The sequence below is a fragment of the Somniosus microcephalus genome, chromosome 7 (assembly GCF_052327205.1).
Source record: "Somniosus microcephalus isolate GS21.2 chromosome 7, FLI_Smic_1.0, whole genome shotgun sequence".
NCBI lineage: Eukaryota > Metazoa > Chordata > Chondrichthyes > Squaliformes > Somniosidae > Somniosus > Somniosus microcephalus.
Window position 1 is genome coordinate 152,713,954 of NC_140993.1, and position 18,467 is coordinate 152,732,420.

The 18,467-nt window shown below is 43.9% G+C and overlaps 1 protein-coding gene across 8 annotated transcripts in view; it reads left to right on the forward strand.

Moving 5' to 3' along the window:
- prex2 (phosphatidylinositol-3,4,5-trisphosphate-dependent Rac exchange factor 2) overlaps positions 1-18,467 on the forward strand; it is a 943,088-nt gene that overhangs the window by 228,835 nt on the left and 695,786 nt on the right. For all 8 annotated transcript variants that reach the window (XM_085993112.1, XM_085993115.1, XM_085993113.1 and 5 more), the window contains one exon: positions 12,819-12,931. In XM_085993112.1, coding sequence (XP_085849238.1) covers positions 12,819-12,931 — 113 coding nt within the window. The remainder of the gene's footprint in view (positions 1-12,818; positions 12,932-18,467) is intronic.

The window sequence follows — 18,467 nt, forward strand, 5'->3', positions numbered from 1 at the left end:
ATCTATTGCCATTCAAATAATAATCTGCCTTCCTGTTTTTGCCACCAAAGTGGATAACCTCACATTTATCCACATTATAGTGCATTTGCCATGTTTCTGCCCAATCACCCAACCTGTCCAAATCGTACTGGAGTTTCACGACATCCTCCTCACAGCTTACCCTCCCACCCAGCTTTGTGTCGTCTGCAAATTTGGAGATATTACATCCAATTCCCTCGTCCAGATCATTAATATATATTGTGAACAGCTGGGGTCCTAGGACCGACCCTTGCGGTACCCCACTAGTCACTGCCTGCCACTCGGAAAATGACCCGTTTATTCCAACTCTTAGCTTTCTGTCTGCCAACCAGTTCTCTATCCAAGTCAATACCTTGCCCCCAATCCCATGTGCCTTAATTTTGCATGCTAATCTCTTATGCGGGACCTTATCGAAAGCCTTCTGAAAGTCCAAATACACCACATCGACTGGTTCTCCCTTATCTATTTTACAAGTTACATCCTCAAAAAATTCCAGTAGATTAGTCAAGCATGATTTACCTTTTGTAAATCCATGTTGACTTCGTCCGATCCTGTCGCTGCTTTCCAAGTGCTCTGCTATTACATCTTTTATAATGGACTCTAGCATTTTCCCCACTACCGATGTCAGGCTTACCGGTCTATAATTCCCCGCTTTTTCTCTACCACCTTTTTTGAATAGTGGGGTAACATTAGCTACCCTCCAATCCATGGGTACTGTTCAAGTCTATTGAGTTCTGGAAGATGACCAGTAATGCATCTACTATTTCTAGGGCCACTTCCTTAAGTACCCTGGGATGTAGATTATCAGGCCCTGGGGATTTATCAGCCTTCAGTCCCATCAATTTTCCAAACACCATTTCCCTACAAATACTGATTTCTTTCAGTTCCACCCTTTCATCAGACCCTATGTTCCCCGGCATCTCTGGGAGGTTATTTGTGTCCTCCTTTGTGAAGACAGAACCCAAATATGTATTTAGTTGGTCTGCCATTTCTTTGTTCCCCATTATAAATTCCCCTGATTCTGACTGCAAGGGACCTACGCTTGACTTCACCAATCTTTTTCTCTTCACATATCTACAAAAGCTTTTCAGTCAGTTTTTATGTTCCCTGCAAGCTTACTCTCATTCTATTTTCCCTTTCTTAATTAATCCCTTTGTTGAATCCTAAACTGCTCCCAATCCGCAGGATTATTGCTTTTTCTGGCCAATTTATATGTCCTCTCCTTGGATCTTATGCTAGGTCAAGGACGACGAGGGATCGTTTACCTTTGTCACAGTCACATAGGATGTCATTTGTGACTTTGATAAGGGCTGTTTCACTGCTGTGGCGGGGCGGAAACCTGATTGGAGGGATTCAAACATGGAGTTCCGGGAAAGATGGGCACAGACAACATGTTTAAGGACTTTGAAGAGGAAAGGGAGGTTGGAGATGGGGCGGTAGATGGAACGGATGGAGGAGTCAAGGGTTGAGGAGAGGGGTGATGATGGCAGATTTGAAGGAGAGGGGACAGTACCTGAGGAGAGAGAATTGTTAACAAGATCAGCTAACATAGGAACCAGGAAGGGAATTTGGGTGGTCAGCAGTTTAGTGGAAATAGGGTTGAAGGAGCAGGAATTGGGCCTCATGCTTGGAGATGAGCTTGGAGAGGGCATGGAGGAGATCGGAGGGAAGCTGGAGAAAGATGAGAGTTCAGGGCTAGGGCAGGAGGGACCACAGAGGAAGTTTGGCCCGGTGGGCTAGGGGAAGGGAGGGAAATGGCAGAGGCAGCTGATCGAATGGTCTCAATCTTAGTGACAAAGACGTCCATGAGCTCCTCGCACTTGTTGGAGGTGAGGGTGGAGGAGACAGGGGAGAGGAGTTTAAGAAGGCAGTTAGCAGTAGAGCATAGGAGCCGGGGTCTATCTTTGCATTCCAGAATGATTCTGGAATAGTGAGCAATTTTGGCAGACAAGCGCAGGACCCGATAGTGCTTTATGTGGTCCAGCCAGATCTGGTGGTGAATGGCTAAACCAGTTGGCCACCATATCTGTTCCAATCTGCATCCCTTGGACTTAAGGGAGCGGCGATGGGGATTAAATTGTTTCAATAGTGACGAGGGCATCAAAGGTGGAGGTGAGGGTGTGCTTGAGAAAATCAGTCACTGCTGAAATGTCGTTGTGAATGGAGGGCCAAAGGCTAGACAGTTGGGATTTTGAAGGTGCAGTTGTAAGTGAATTGGGAGAGCGTCTTTGACATCCTTTTGTAAAGTAGGGTTTCCAAAACTAGATACAGACAGATTTCCCAAGATGCATCATCTTCCTGTCTAGTTTGAAGTGTTGCTCATCTTGTATCACACATTGAATCTTGATGGCACCACATTAAATATGTCTATAGCAGGAAAATAAAAAATGGTGGGCCGTATTTTGCGACCCTTACGGGTGTGTACGAGGTGCGCACACGCCCATAGGGGCCGCGCAAGTGCCGGGTTTCGGCATGCGAAGCGCTGAAACCCGGCACTTGCGATCTGTCAAGAATCTTCTTGACAGATCCTCCGCATCCCTGGGTAAAGAGCCTCTGCAGGTGGAGAGTTCCACTATTTGCTCAACCTCCACCCGCTGAAAGGCTGTGGAATTCTTGCGCCTGGTAAATGCAGGCGTAAGGCCTGCTATTACCAGCATAAGAGTTTTAAAAAATAGAATAAAATCATACATTAAAAACCCTGTCCAATATTTTTAGCCCCGTTAAAACATACAGGGCCGGATTTTCCGACCCACACGGGTATGCAAGGACTTCTTTTACCAGCATAAGAGTTTAAAAAAAATTTAAAAAATTTCCACTCATTTATAATTTAAAAATACTGTAAAAAAGGTAAGTTTTTTTTAGCCCCGTAAAAAACTTTCTCAAAAAATTAAATTTGTTCAGAATATTTAATGTAATGTAATTTTATATATGTAATGATTTTTAAAAATTTATTTCATGTGTTTGTGTATTTTTTAAGTCATCTCCATTCATAGAATCATACAGCACAGAAAGAGGCCCTTCGGCCCATCGTGTCCGCACCGGCCATCTATTCTAATCGCATTTTCCAGCACTTGGTCCTAAGCCTTGTATGCTATGGCGTTTCAAGTGCTCATCTAAATGTTTCTTGAATGTTGTGAGGGTTACATAGAAACATAGAAGATAGGAGCAGGAGAAGGCCATTTGGCCCCTTGAGCCTGCTCTGCCATTTAATGAGATCATGGCTGATCATCCAAATTCAGTATCCTGTCCCTGCTTTCTCCCCATATCCCTTTAGCCTCAAGAAATATATCTAACTCCTTCTTGAATATATTTAATGAATTGGCCTCAACTGCCTTTTGTGGTAGAGAATTCCACAGGTTCACCACTCTCTGGGTGAAGAAATTCCTCCTCATCTATGTCCTAAATGGCTTACCCCTTATCCTTAGACTGTGACCCCTGGTTCTGGACTCCCCCACCATCAGGAATATCCTTCCTGCATCAAGCACATGGGGTTGGGGGTAAGGTACTGTCTTGGATAGAGAACTTGTTGGCAGACAGGAAGCAAAGAGTTGGAATAAACAGGTCTTTTTCTGAGTGGCAGGCAGTGACTAGTGGGGTACCGCAGGGATCGGTGCTAGGACCCCAGTGTATATGTATATATATCTATATCTAAATGATAGACGAGGGAACTAGATGTAATATCTCCAAGTTTGCAGACGACACAAAGCTGGGTGAGCATGTGTGCTGTGAGGAGGATGCAGAGAAACTCCAGTATGATTTGGACAGGTTGGGTGATTGGGCAGATGCTGGGCAGATGCATGGCAAATGCAATATAACGTGGATAAATGCGAGGTTATCCACTTCGGTGGCAAAAACAGGAAGACAGATTATTATCTGAATGGCAATAGATTGGGAAAAGGGGAAGTGCAACGAGATCTGGGTGTCCTTGGGCACCAGTCGCGGAAGGTAAGCATGCAGGTGCAGCAGGCGGTTATGAAGGCAAATGGTATGTTGGCCTTCATAGCGAGAGGATTTGAGTACAGGAGCAAGGATGCAGGAAGGATGTTCCCGATGGCGGGGGAGTCCAGAACCAGGGGTCACAGTCTAAGAATAAGGGGTAAGCCATTTAGGACTGAGATGAAGAGGAATTTCTTCACCCAGAGTGGTGAACCTGTGGAATTCTCTGCCACACAGGGCAGTTGAGGCCAATTCATTAAATATATTCAAGAAGGAGTTGGATATATTTCTTAAGGCTAAAGGGATCAAGGGATATGGGGAGAAAGCAGGGACAGGGTACTGAATTTGGATGATCAGCCATAATCTCCTTAAATGGCAGAGCGGGCTCCAGGGGCCAAATGGCCTGCTTCTATGTTTAGCCTGTCTAGTCCTGTTAGAATTTTATAACAGGACTAGACATCCTTCCTGCGTCTACCACCCTTTCAGGCAGTGAGTTCCAGATTCCAACCACCCTCTGGGTGAATTTTTTCTTCCTCAAATCCCCTCTAAACCTCCTGCCCCTTACCTTGAAACTATGCCCCCTGGTTATTGACCCCTCTACCAAGGGGAAAAGTTCCTTTTTATCCACCCTATCTATGCCCCTCAATTTTGTACACCTCAATCAGGTCTCCCCTCAGCCTTTTCTGTTCCAAGGAAAACAACCCCAGCCTGTCCAGTCTCTTCATAGCTGAAGCGCTCCAGCTCAGGTAACATCCTGGTGAATCTCTTCTGCACCCTCTCCAATGCAATCACATCCTTCCTATAGTGTGGCGATCAGAACTGCACACAGTATTCCAGCTGTGGCCTAACTAGCATTTTGTACAGCTCCATCATAACCTCCCTGCTCTTATATTCTATGCTTCAGCTAATGAAGGCAAGTATCCCATATGCCTTTTTAACCACCTTATCCACCTGTCCTGCTGCCTTCAGGGATCTACGTACATGCACACCAAGGTCCCTCTGATCCACTGTCCTTCCTAGGGTCCTACCATTCATTGTGTATTCCCTTGCCGCGTTAGTCCTCCCAAAATGCATCACCTCACACTTTTCAGGGTTAAATTCCATTTGCCACTGTTCTGCCCATCTGACCAACCCGTCTATATCGTCCTGTATCCTGAGGCTTCCCTCCTCGCTATTTATCACTCTACCAATTTTCATGTCATCTGTGAACTTACTGATCATACTGCCTACATTCATATCTAAATCATTAATGTACACTACAAACAGCAAAGGACCCAGCACTGATCCCTGCAGTACACCACTGGACACAGGCTTCCAGTCACAAAAACAACCTTCAACCATCACCCTCTGCCTCCTGCCACTAAGCCAATTTTGGATCCAATGTGCCAAATTGCCCTGGATCCCATGGGCTCTTACCTTCTTAGCCAGTCTCCCATGCAGGACTTTGTCAAAAGCCTTACTGAAGTCCATGTAGACTACATCAACTGCACTACCCTCATTCACACACTTAGTCACCCCCTCGAAAAATTCAATCGAATTGGTCAGACATGATCTCCCCCTGACAAAGCTATGCTGACTATCCTTGATTAATCCTTGCCTCTCCAAGTGGAGACTAATTCTGTCCCTCAGAATTTTTTCCAATAATTTCCCTACCGCTGATGTTAGGCTCACTGGCCTGTAATTCCCTGGTTTATCCCTACTACCCTTCTTGAATAATGGTACTACGTTAGCTGTTCTCCAGTCCTCTGGCACATCCCCTGTGGCCAGAGAGGTTCTGAAAATTTGTGTCAGAGCCCCTGCAATCTCCTCCCTTGCCTCACACAGCAGCCTGGGATACATCTTGTCTGGGCCGGGGATTTATCCACTTTTAAGCCTGCTAAAACCGCTAGTACCTCCTCCCTCTCAATACTAATTTGTTCAAGTATATATCACAGTCCCCCTGCCCGATTTCTATGCCTACATCGTCCTTCTCCATAGTGAACACAGATGCAAAATATTCATTTAAAAACTCACCTACATCTTCCGGCTCTACACAGATTGCCACTTTGGTCCCTAATGGGCCCTACTCTTTCCCTCGTTATCCTCTTGCCCTTAATATACTTATAAAACACCTTGGGATTTTCCTTTATTTTGCCCGCTAGTGCTTTTTCATGCCCCCTCTTCACTCTCCTAATTTCTTTTTTAAGTACCCCCCTGCACTTTCTATACTCTTCTAGGGCTTCACTGTTTCGTCCTTTGTATCTGTCAAAAGCCTCCCTTTTTTCCCCTAATCCATACTTGTATATCTCTTGACATCCAGGGTTCCCTGGGCTTGTTGGTCCCACTCTTAACCTTTACAGGAGCATGTTGGCATTGTACTCTATTTCCTTTCTGAAAGACTCCCACTGCTCCGATGTGGGTTTTCCTACAAGTAGCTGATCCCAGTCCACTTTGGCCAGATCTTGCCTTATCATATTAAAGTCAGCCTTCCCCCAATTTAGAACCTTTATTTCCAGTCCATCTTTGTCCTTTTCCATGACTACCTTAAATCTCACCGAATTATGGTCACTGTCACCAAAATGCTCTCCTACTGGCACTTCTACCACTTGCCCGGCTACATTCCCTAGAATTAGGTCCAGTACCGCCCCCTCTCGTAGGACTTTCTACATGCTGGCTCAAAAAGCTCTCCTGGATGTACTTTAAGAATTCCGCACCCTCTAAGTCTTTCACACCTGACTATCCCAGTTAATATTGGGGAAGTTGAAATCCCTTACTATTATTACACTTCTGAGATTTGCCTACATAGCTGTTCCTCTATCTCCCCCTGACTGTTTGGGGGCCTATAGTACACTCCCAGCAAAGTGCTTACCCCTTTTTGTTTTTAAGTTCTACCCATATGGCCTCATTAGAGGAACCTGCTAAGATATCATCCCTCCTTACAGCAGCAATTGACTCCTTGATTAATATTGCAACACCCCCTTCTCTTTTACACCCCCTCTGTCTCACCTGAAGATTCTATACCCTGGAATATTGAGCTGTCAGTCCTGCCCCTCCCTCAACCATGTCTGTGATAGCAACAATATCATACTCCCATGTGTTCATCAACACCGTCAATTCATCTGCCTTACTCGCAAGACTCCTTGCATTAAAATAAATGCCATCCAGCCTTGCCATACTCCCTTTCGCCATTACATATTTGCTCTGCCTTCCAGGCTGACTTGTTTTTCCTCTATATTTGGCTGTGCATCACCCCCTGCTATAGCTCCACTCCGTATCCCATCCCCCTGCCAAGTTAGTTTAAACCCCCCAACAGCACTAGCAAACCTCCCTGCAAGGATGTTGGTCCTGTTCCGGTTGAGATGCAACCCGTCCGACTTGTACAGGTCCCACCTTCCCCAGAAGCAGACCCAGTGATCCAGGAAACTAAAGCCCTCCCTCCTGCATCAACTCTTTAGCCACACATTCATCTGCTCTATCCTCCTATACTCACTAGCATGTGGCACCAGGAGTAATCCAGAGATTACAACCTTTGAGGTCCTGCTTTTTAATCTGCTACCTAGCTCCCTAAATTCTTGTTGCAGGACCTCATCCCTCTTTCTACCCATGTCATTGGTACCAATGTGAACCACAACCTCTGACTGTTCACCCTCCCCCTTCAGAATGCCCTGCAGCCATTCAGTGACATCCTTGACCCTGGCACCAGCATACCATCCTGGAGTCACCTCTGTGGCCACAGAAACATCTATCTGTTCCCCTTAAAATAGAATCCCCTATCACTATTGCTCTCCCACACTTTTTCCTCCCCTCCTGTGCAGCTGAGCCACTCAGTGCCACAGACTTGGCTCTTGCTGCATTCCCCTGAGAAACCATCTCCCCCATCTGTATCCAAAACAGAAAATCTGCCAGAGAGGGAGATGGACCCAGGGGACTCCTGCACTACATTCCTAGTTCTTTTTCTCTGTCTGGCAGTCACCCATTTCCTGTCTGCCTGTGAACTCTTTACCTGCAGTGTGACCACCTCGTTAAATGTGCTATCCACGAAGATCATAGCTTCGCAGATGCTCCACAGTGACTCCAGCCGCAGCTCCAGCTCCAAAAAGCAGATTGCAAGTAGCTGGAGACACTTCCTGCACTTGTGTTCGCCCTGTACACCGAAAGTGTCCCTGACTTCCCACATAGCACAGGAGGAGCACGCCACACTGCCAAGCTGCCCTGCCATGTCCTAACCTTAACTTACTCCCTTTAAATTAAAGAATATTAAATACACTAGGGACCTTACTTCCCTTTAAACACTACTTACTCTAAACTAGAGACCTTACTTTTGCTTTAACAACTGGACTGTAGAAATACTCACCACTGGTTCTCTATTTCCCCTCTTGTGTAGCTTTTTAGCTCCTGCTCTCCTAGGAACTCACTTAGTTCCAATCTGCACTCGAGCCTCCCTTATTTATACTGCTGAGATTTAAATAAGTGAGCTCCCTGGCAGTTACAGAACCAGATTAGACCAGTTAATTAATTAATTACTCTCACCTGCTCTCTAGCACAGAGCTTGCTTAGCCTTGCCCAAGCCTGGACCTGCCTCTCTTCCGCGGCCATGTTCATGCCCGGGTGGCCCTGGAGATGGAGCACGCGGTGTCCGCCGGTGCGCTTGAGTATTTCCGCGACCGGTGGGCGCCGCGGGGACTGGAGTGCATTATCAACCCGGAAAACCAAATTTTAATTTGATTTGTTAAGTTTTAGTTGAACTTTTGTTTATTTACAGTCCAATTGTTTTTTTTTGGGTCCAAATAAAAAGAGTGCCCAAGCCTAGACCTGCCTCTCTTCCACGGCCATGTTCACGCCCGGGTGGCCCTGGAGATGGAGCATGCGGTGTCCGCCGGTGCGCTTGAGTATTTCCGCGACCGGTGGGCGCCGCGGGGACTGGAGGGCATCATCAACCCGGAAAACCAAATTTTAATTTGATTTGTTAAGTTTTAGTTGAACTTTTGTTTATTTACAGTCCAATTTGTTTTGGGTTTTTTTTTGTTGGGTCCAAACAAAAGAGTGCCCAAGCCTGGACAACCAAATTTTAATTTGATTTGTTAAGGTTTATTTAAAGTTTAATTAGTTACAGTCTATTTGTTTATGTTTGGTCCAACCAAAACAGTGCCCAAGCCTGGCCAACCAAATTTTAATTTGATTTGTTAAGGTTTATTTAAAGTTTAATTAGTTACAGTCTATTTGTTTATGTTTGGTTCAACCAAAAGAGTGCCCAAGCCTGGGCAACCAAATTTTAATTTGATTTGTTAAGGTTTATTTAAAGTTTAATTAGTTACAGTCTATTTGTTTATGTTTGGTTCAACCAAAAGAGTGCCCAAGCCTGGGCAACCAGATTTTAATTTGATTTGTTAAGGTTTATTCAAAGTTTAATTAGTTACAGTCTATTTGTTTATGTTTGGTTCAACCAAAAGAGTGCCCAAGCCTGGAAGAAACTAAATACTTGAAACAGTAAATTTAAATGCTAATTGCAAGCACACGACTAGATTTTATAAAAAAAAGAGATTAACCTTTAAGATTCACTCCCTCACTCACAAAACTTGCAGGATAACACTCTGTTCCGATCTGCACTCCGTACGTACAGAACTGTCAAAATATGAATGGGGATTCCCTTCGGGCTGGCCCACATGATCCCGGGGCGCTTGCGAACCGCATGCGCCCCTGGAATACCAGGAGAGGCCCAGGATCGCAAGCCTCCGTATCTCCCGGACCACCAGGTAAATGCGTAGAAAATTTGATGATCGGAGGCATCCGACCGCGGGAAGCCTCCAATTGGAAATTCAGCTCTGTTATATTTTTCTCATTGGCTCAAATAAGAACTTAAACATACTAATTTGCTGAAATATGGATCAGCAAATAAGTTAACTTTAAGGCTTCAATATCAACCAATCACATAACTGAATTTATTTTTTCAAAGTGGCTCCACTCATTATTTTTATTTCTGATCCAACTGAATATATACCCTTTATAACAAACCCATGAACAAATTATATTTTATGAAAGTTACTCATATATTTCCCTCTGTGGTATTCCGCATTGTTACTTTACCATCTCTCTATCAGACCCATTCTCAGATACGGTAGCATAGTGCTTATGTTATTGGGCTGGTAAGCCAGAGGCCTGGACTAATGACCTGGGGAACATGAGTTCAAATCCCACCATGGCAGCTGGGGAATTTAAATTCAGTTAATTAAATAAAAAAACTCAGCTGTGGAGCCCCTGTTGAGATTAGATGCAACCAGGATATTTCCATCCACTTATACACTAATGGGCCAGAACTTCGGGTCCCCACGGGTGAGTATGCACTGGGTACTCACTTGTAGGCCCAATGAAAGTGCCGGTTTCGTGCATGCACTGCGCATGCGTGGGAAACCGGAACTTCCACTCCCTTAAAGGAAAGGGGTTCACAGGTCAAACGCATGCACCGGAGAGGCAGCGCGTATGCCTGGAACTTCCGTTTTTTTCGCAGGTTTCTCCGGGAGGGTAAGTCTCCAGGAGCTATGCTTTTAAAAAGCAGTCGCAAGGCCTGCTTTTAACAAGGTAAGTGGTGAATTAAGTAAAATTAAAACATTTTTTCCACAGGTTTATTATTTTTAAATTTAAAGAAAGGTAAGTTTATTTTTAGCCCCGTTAGAAACTGTAACTAATTTTTTCAAAAATTTAAATTATTGTTTAAAATAGTTATTTTATGTAATTTATAGTTATTTTAAAAATATGATTAAAAAAAAATTTATTTGAAGTTTTAGTGATGTTTTGGGGCTGAATTGTATTCATAGATTTGACAGCTCTTCCTGTCAAATCTATGAATACAGATTCCCTGCTACCATTGGCTCCCCATGGCCCACGTGATCCCAGGGGACGCTTCGAACTAACTGCGCCCCTGGGATACGCAAGCACTGCGCGCCGGCAGTTGGAGCAGGCCCAGGATCGGAATCCCACGTGGGCCCACAGCACAACGGCCGGCGCGCTAGGTAAGTGCAGGTCAGAGGCTTGCACCCGCGGGAAGCCTCCGACCTGAATTTCTGAGCCTTTGTATCTCAGGGCAAAACAATAAAAACCCTCTTTCTTCTTTCCTTACCTTTTATCATTTCATCTGTAAGCAATGCCATGGAAGATACATTAGTGTTTGTAACATTTATCCATTGTTATGATATTGTTCTAAAAGGTATAGCACATATTTTATTTTAAGTCCTGTATGGTGTTGAAAGTAAGTTTATATTCATGCTGGTGATTTCAAATATAATTTGCAGCAACTATAAATCAAATTGAGTATTTCATCCTGTATTGGTTTTTTCATTAGAATAGCTAGTAATGCATTTCATATGCTATGCATTCGTTTAAAGTTCAAAAGATTCAAGCTGGATGTGCTTAATTTTATAGTTCAGTGTTCTCTGATGATTAATTTTGATTTTAAAACTTTTCATTGTGTAAACAGTATCCCAAAAATGGGAGTCACAGAATAAAAAGCATAACATGGTATGTATTTAAAAATGCGCAGAATAGTATCCAGATCCTGTTACTCTGCAGTTATCTCCAAGAGGTCTGTTTAGTGCACGGTAATGTTAGAGATTAAAATTGGTCCAAGGTAGTGGTCTCAGTTTATGATCAGACTTTTCCTGTGCAGTGCAACTTTTGTGGTTGTTTTCTAATTTCCCTGTAATTTAATAAAACAAGTCGCAATGATGCACCATGAACTATTAATATACTTTAGTCTGAGGTTATATGGTTAGGTACAGTAGTGTTGATCATCTGACACATAAGCCCTGATTTTAACCGAACCTACATGATGTGGACGGGTTGTTAAAATGGTGGTCGCACCACATTCTTGACGAGTTCCCAATCCTGCCATTTTAATCAGGCAGAGTTCCAATAGCGGGGCAGGGGCCTATTTAACATAATGAAGTCGTGACCCATTCATGTCATTGGTGCTGTGTTGTCATTTTATCTCTGGAAATTGGAAGGCCTAAACGGCACCAAGACCACCAGTGAAACCTAGGGGAAGCAGCATAGTTACCAGAAGAAGCCAAGGTAAGTTTTCTTTAAATTTCAGTGAGGTTTCCTTGTGGGCTAGGAGCAGCAAGAGTGCGCCTCCAGTCCCCGCAAGGAATTCTTGGGCCTCCCCAGCCCCTGCTTTCCCTCTCCCTCTCAGCACCGACACTGTTGGTGACTCCTTCTCCCCCCACAAGCATTAACCTTATGCTGGGGATGATTCCCTTGGATCCCGGTGACGTCCAGCTCCTGTATGCTGATGTTGACACCATTCCCGCTGACTTCGGGTGGGAGACAATTTAACGCTATCTAAATGAGGCCCAAGAGTTAAAATCGTCTGGGCCTTAAGCTTTGGGGGACTGGATGGCTTGCAGCCTGCTTCGGTCCTCATACCTCCGATTACTGTCCCAGTGTGGGATTTCCATTTCACATATTAGTCGTCCAGTGTCAAAGTGAAATTACAAAAATATTACTGATTAATGAGCAATTTTGTGGTATACTCCTGACGACTGGGAATTAGTGAGTTTGCATAAACCAAATTCACTTAGGACCTGTAATAACCATCAGACAAAGTCGATTTCCATTAGTGAAAGAACAGTGTACTCTCTACTGTACTGGGCATCTCCCCATTCATAACATCGTAATACTCTCCAAAAACATCAGTTCAGATTAAATACTGTTCCCATAAGTAAAGGAATTCTTATATTAAATAATAAATTAAGATAGTGTACTCATAGCTCAGAATTAAATTAATACTCCATAAACTCACTTCATAATATGATTGGAATGCACTCAGTGAAGAGGAGGTAATCTAGGTTTCTGAGCTAAATGAATAAAGGGTGTTGCCATTACATTTTCAGGCGATTAAAGAACACCTCACATCCTAAGAAAGTGGCTGATGGACACCGATACCTTTTTCGTGGCAGAATAAATACAGAAGTCATGGAAGTGGAAAATGTGGATGATGGAACAGGTATTTCTTTTTCTGAATTGACAAAACTGGTGTTAAAAGATTCTTCTTTATTTTCTTATTTATGTGATAGATTCAAAATGACCCTCACAATGATCCTAAGTACAAAGTATATGTCTGTTGTGGGAATATCAAATTAATCAAATAAAATAATGTATTTCTGCTCATAGTAAATATATTCATTTCAAATGCTCATACAATAATGATTAATTGCTAATCAAACAGTTTCTATGACACTGAGTATTGAGCAGGATTGAGCATCTCTGTTATGTACAAATAACCTAAAACACTGTTCAAAATTTTGTTTTGATCAATAGAAGGCCTTGAAGTTGTAATGTAACATTCTACTTGCTTGGAGAACACATACAGGCCACCATGAGACAGGGTTTTAGGGAAATCATGGCAGACTACTGTACATACTTAGATATGGAGTCCTGTTAGGAAATACCTCTTGGCAGTAGCATGCATATCGAAGAACATGGGAGGTAAGTCGCCTCTCATGTCAGTGCCACTTCTGTGCCACCATTGAGCCCCACAAGTGACTGGAGGTGACAGCTCTGCAAGGGAATGAGCCCAGAGTGACTTAAGCACCAGATAATCCTGGCACCAATGAAGAAATATTCAGGTACATTTTTCATAATGAATGTTTCTGGTGCAGAGCTTCATGTGACAGGAGCAGGTATCAGGAACTTGGGCATTCTGCCGAACTTTGCATCCAACTTTAATGGATGGGAAATCGTGCAGGGCAGCTGAACTCCATGCCTGCATTCCTGTCCTATGCTCCCATTGAGGGAAGCTCTTTGCTGGGGGCGCTAATCTGTAAACTCTACCCCATTAGGGAAAGTTGGAAGTACAAGTAATGCATTGTATCCTATGCACCTAGCCAACTGGCTGAAAGGCCACCTATCACCAGTACTCCTTTACCTAGAGCAGCATTATGCTGTATTCTTCTTATATCCTGGTTCTAGGTAATGGCAGATGCAGGCTCTAGTGGAATCGCACATGCCTGACATCCTACCTTTGCTCCTCCTTTTCTTTCTCCAAATAACATAAATATAAAGGTATTCTCATTGGATGACCCATGTCTGATATTTGAATTGCAGAAGCTGAAAATGGCAAAACTTTCAGCAATGAAAATAAAGTGGCACCAAAAATAAACACCCAAAAAACATTTACAATATTCTTTTGGTAGGTTTCAAAAATCAAAGTAAGTAAATGTCAGTTCATCTTCAAACGCTGATGTCCTGGCACATGCCTAGCAACGTTTTATATGGGTGGGATAAATATACATCACGTTTGTGGTGTGAATCATGGGAAATTACACATTTGTTTGACTACATTAATTTGCATTTATAATGAACTTCCCGCCACGTAGATCTGCCTGACTGGAAAAGTGCATCATAATTGATTATTAGCAGAGATCTGACTTCAGCCACCCCTCTCTCACCAAGTTGCTGGTATAAACTATTGGAAGATCTTTGAAGTTGTCTTGAGGCATTATTACCAATGCAATGGGAGAACTGTTTTTTGCATCACTGAGTGTCTTCAGATTGGATCGGATTTAGAGTATAGTTTTGGATTACATTTTCATGGAAACTTTGAGTTTTCTCCCACAAGACCATTTTTCTTTGATTATCATATTTCACAAGGATGTGGGAAGGAGAAAAAATCCAAGTTTTGGCAGCTGTACCAGCTTAATGGGAAGCTGTGTGTCTCTCACAGATCAAACATAGAAACCATAGGATATTGGTGAAAGCCCACCATTAGTGGTTTAATTCCCACAACAGAAATATATACAACATATTACATTGATTCAAATTTTGTAAATAACCTGTTAAGCACAGTAACTAGACAGGAAAAGTGCAGTAATGTATTTAGAAACTATTTGTGTGATAAACACATTCAAAGATACCAGATTGGTTCTGCAGTGACTACAGTGACTGGTTATAAAGGGCCCAAGAAAACCTTTTAAACACAATTTGTTGAACGTTCCTTCTGTATGCAGAAGAACAGAAGTGTCAGGAAAATAATGTGACAGGAACAGAAAGAAGTTATAAACTTACAGTATTTCAAAAAATCACTGAGGTAACTTTCCAAAGTTACCATAATAGTATAGCGTCTTCAATTGTGATGATCACTGATATCATGATGTTCACCATCAAAATATGAAAGCAAAGATAACAAACTTATTTATAAAGGTAAATTTTACGATTGCGAGTTCTGGTGCGGAGCCTCACCCACCAGGATTATACATCAGGAACTTGTTGACGCACTGCCAATGATTTTATGGATGTATTTGTGAAATACAGTACATGAGTGGGTGGGCACCCAGTGCTGGGAGTGCTCACACCCCTGGCCTTTCACTTGCCGGGCCATTATCATCAGTGAGAGTAGGCATACTAAGCTGCCAAGTGGTGCATGTCGGTTCCACCTGGGGGTCCAGGCCTGGATCATGGCCTGCACCTCCAGAAAATTCAGAGGTAAGAGAAAATTTCAGATCTCTTACAAAAGGGGCTTAGTTATTCTTTCTTGAGAAGCAGAGATTTCTCCCCTTTGGTGCAGAACAGCATTCACTGGCTTTTCGGCATGTTGGAGCTGGCAGGCAGTCAAGATGCTTCCCTAGTGGAGCAGTGGCTCACCATTAACATGATAATTAAGAGATCTTCCGTTGACCCCACAAACTTTGGCGGGGTCAGTAGCGGAGGTCCCAAGTGGGCGTATCCCGGCAACTATGCTAGGATGAGCCACCCAGGAGATTTTTAGCCTCAAGTTTTCTTACACTGACCCAGAGTTAGGTATTCATTAAACTCTCTGCTATAGGGGACCCCGGCTGCATCGAGGGCCCCCAGTTTGCCAGTAAACGTTATTTAGTTTGTAGTTATCAATATACAGTTCCTCTTGGATTGGAAAATTGCAAATGTCACTCCATGTTTTAAGAAGGACAGGAGAGAGAATCCAGGTAACGACTGACTCGTCAGTTTAACGTCAGCTGTGGGGAAGTTACTAGAATCTGTCATTAGGGACAAAGTGCCTGAGCACTTGGGCAAATACGAACTGTCAAAGAGAGTCAGCATAGATTTGTGAAAGGTTAAGTTATGTTTGACTAATCTAGTTGAATTTTTTGAGAAGATGACTAACATGGTGAGTAAGGGAGTATCTATGGATGTTGTCTATATGGACTTCCATAAAGCATTTGATAAGTTTCCGCACAAGAGATTTTTAGCACAGTAGGTAGTGCAGAGGGAGCAGGGAGTTGCAAAGGGATATAGACAGATTAAGTGAGTGGACAAAACTGTGGCAAATGAAGTTAAATGTGGGATAGTATGAGGCCATCCATTTTGGATCCAAGAAAGGTCCGAGTATTTTCTAAATGGTGAGAAACTAGGAACTGTGGAGGAGCCGAGAGAATTGGGTGTCCATGTACACAAATCACTAAAAGCTCGTGGACAGATACAAAAAATAATCAAAAAGACTAATGGAATGTTGGCCTTTATCTCAAAGGATCTGGAATACAAAGGTGAGGAAGTTGTGCTTCAGTATACAGAGCCTTGATCAGATCCCATCTGGAGCACTGCGTTCAGTTTCGGGCACTGCACCTCAGGAAGGATATGTTTGCCTTGGAGGGGATGCAGTGTAGATTCACCGAATGATACTGGTGTTTAAATGGTTAAATTAGAAGGACAGGCTGTATAAACTTGGCTTGTATTCCCTTGAGTGTAAAAGATTTAGGGGTGATCTGATCGAGGTATTTAAAATGATTACAGAATTCAATAGGGTAGTTAAAGAGAAACAATTTCCTCTGGTGGGGGAATCCAGAATAAGAGGGCATAATATTAAACACAGAGCTAAGCTATTTAGGAGTGAAATCAGGAAGCCCCTTTTCATACAAAGGGTAGTGAAAATCTGGAACTTACTTCCCCAAAAAGCTGTGGATGTTGGATCAATTGAAATTTTCAAGACTGTGATCAATAGATTTTTGTTAGGTAAGGGTATGGAGCAAAGGCAGGTAAATTGAGTTGCGGCACAGATCAGCCATGATCTAATCAAATGGTGAAACAGGGTCGAGGGGCTGAATGGCCTAGTCCTGTTCCAATGTTCCTAAGATATGCTGCTAAAATCCCAGAAATGCCATACGGCTCTGTACCATTTTGCAGTAGACTCTGGTGGTGCTCTGACAGAGTTGCAGCAGGAGACCGGTGGAATACCTATGGATTTTCAGGGTCTTTGTTCTCTTAGCAATCTGTAGGCTAATTGGCATGTGACCTGGCTGCTCATGGTAATGGGTTGACCCCAATCTGAGTAAATTTGCTTCACAGTAGCCACGGGACTACCCACTAACAATAAACTTTTTGATCTCAGACTTTTCATCATTTTATTAAAAAGGATCACAATTTGCTTTCGCAATTATAACTAAATGCTTTCTGTGGATTGTTCATATACAAATAGAGTGGATAACTAAACACTAGAGCAAAATACAGAGGGTTGCTTTATTTAATGTAACCTTGTAACTGCAACTATACAAGAATCAGACAAAAATGGGAACCTTTGGCCCTGATATTGATAGGGGCGGAGTTTCCGAGTGGTGGGTGTGGTGTATGTAACCTGTTCCACCTTAAGAGAACTTAAGCCTGTTCCACCTTAAGAGATGTACTACTTTCTCTGGCTGCTGTATACGTAATACCGGTGGTGACCACCGGTATATAAGTACTGTGTAGTGATATTGCTGTTAGTATAGCCCTGACCTCCAACTAGTAAAGACCTGTTGAAACGTTATTCTTGTAGTCTGTGTCAGTAATTAATCTTAAATACAACTAGAACACACAGACTTAACAGTGGCGACGAGTCCGATTCTTACCCTGCGGCAGTTTATATCCACGGCGGCTTCGTCCACAGAACGGGCGTCGAAGAGAGGCATCCACCCTCATCACCCTGCTGGAAGACACGTCGCGCGGCAGGCATCGAGAACCCGGAGTGCAGAAGATATCCTGAACTCGAAGCCTCCATCAGCGGCAGTCAGCTATCTTCCTTCTACCTCGGTGGTGGGTAAGCCGGTCAGCGACGCGAGCAGAAAGTCGGCCGCGTTGGCTGTACAGACGGGGAGGGAAGACGGAGGAATAAGGGCGGTGAGATCGATCGCGACCGGAGATAAGGGCCGGGCCGCATTCGGGCCAAAAGGCGCAGCGCGGGGACATCGATCGCGGCTGGTGATAAGGGCCGGGCCACATTCGGGCCAAAAAGGCGCAGCGTCTGGGGCGACTGAAGGCGCGAGAGCCGCGGTGAAGGTGAACGCAGCCAGTGCTAATAACCGGGCTGCAAGAAGGGCTGCGAGGCGCGACATCGGGGAAGCGCGAATGCCCGAGGGAGCCGCGGTGAAGCGGAGACAGCGTCGGGGGAGTTACTAACCGCTGGGAAAGGGGAGCAGCAGCGGCACGCCAAACGCCATTGCAGCCAGCGGGTGAAGAAGGCGAGCGCGGGAAAGACCGCCAAGCGCGGGAAACCGCCATTTTGTAGGCGGAGGATGAAGACAAGAGCGGGAAGC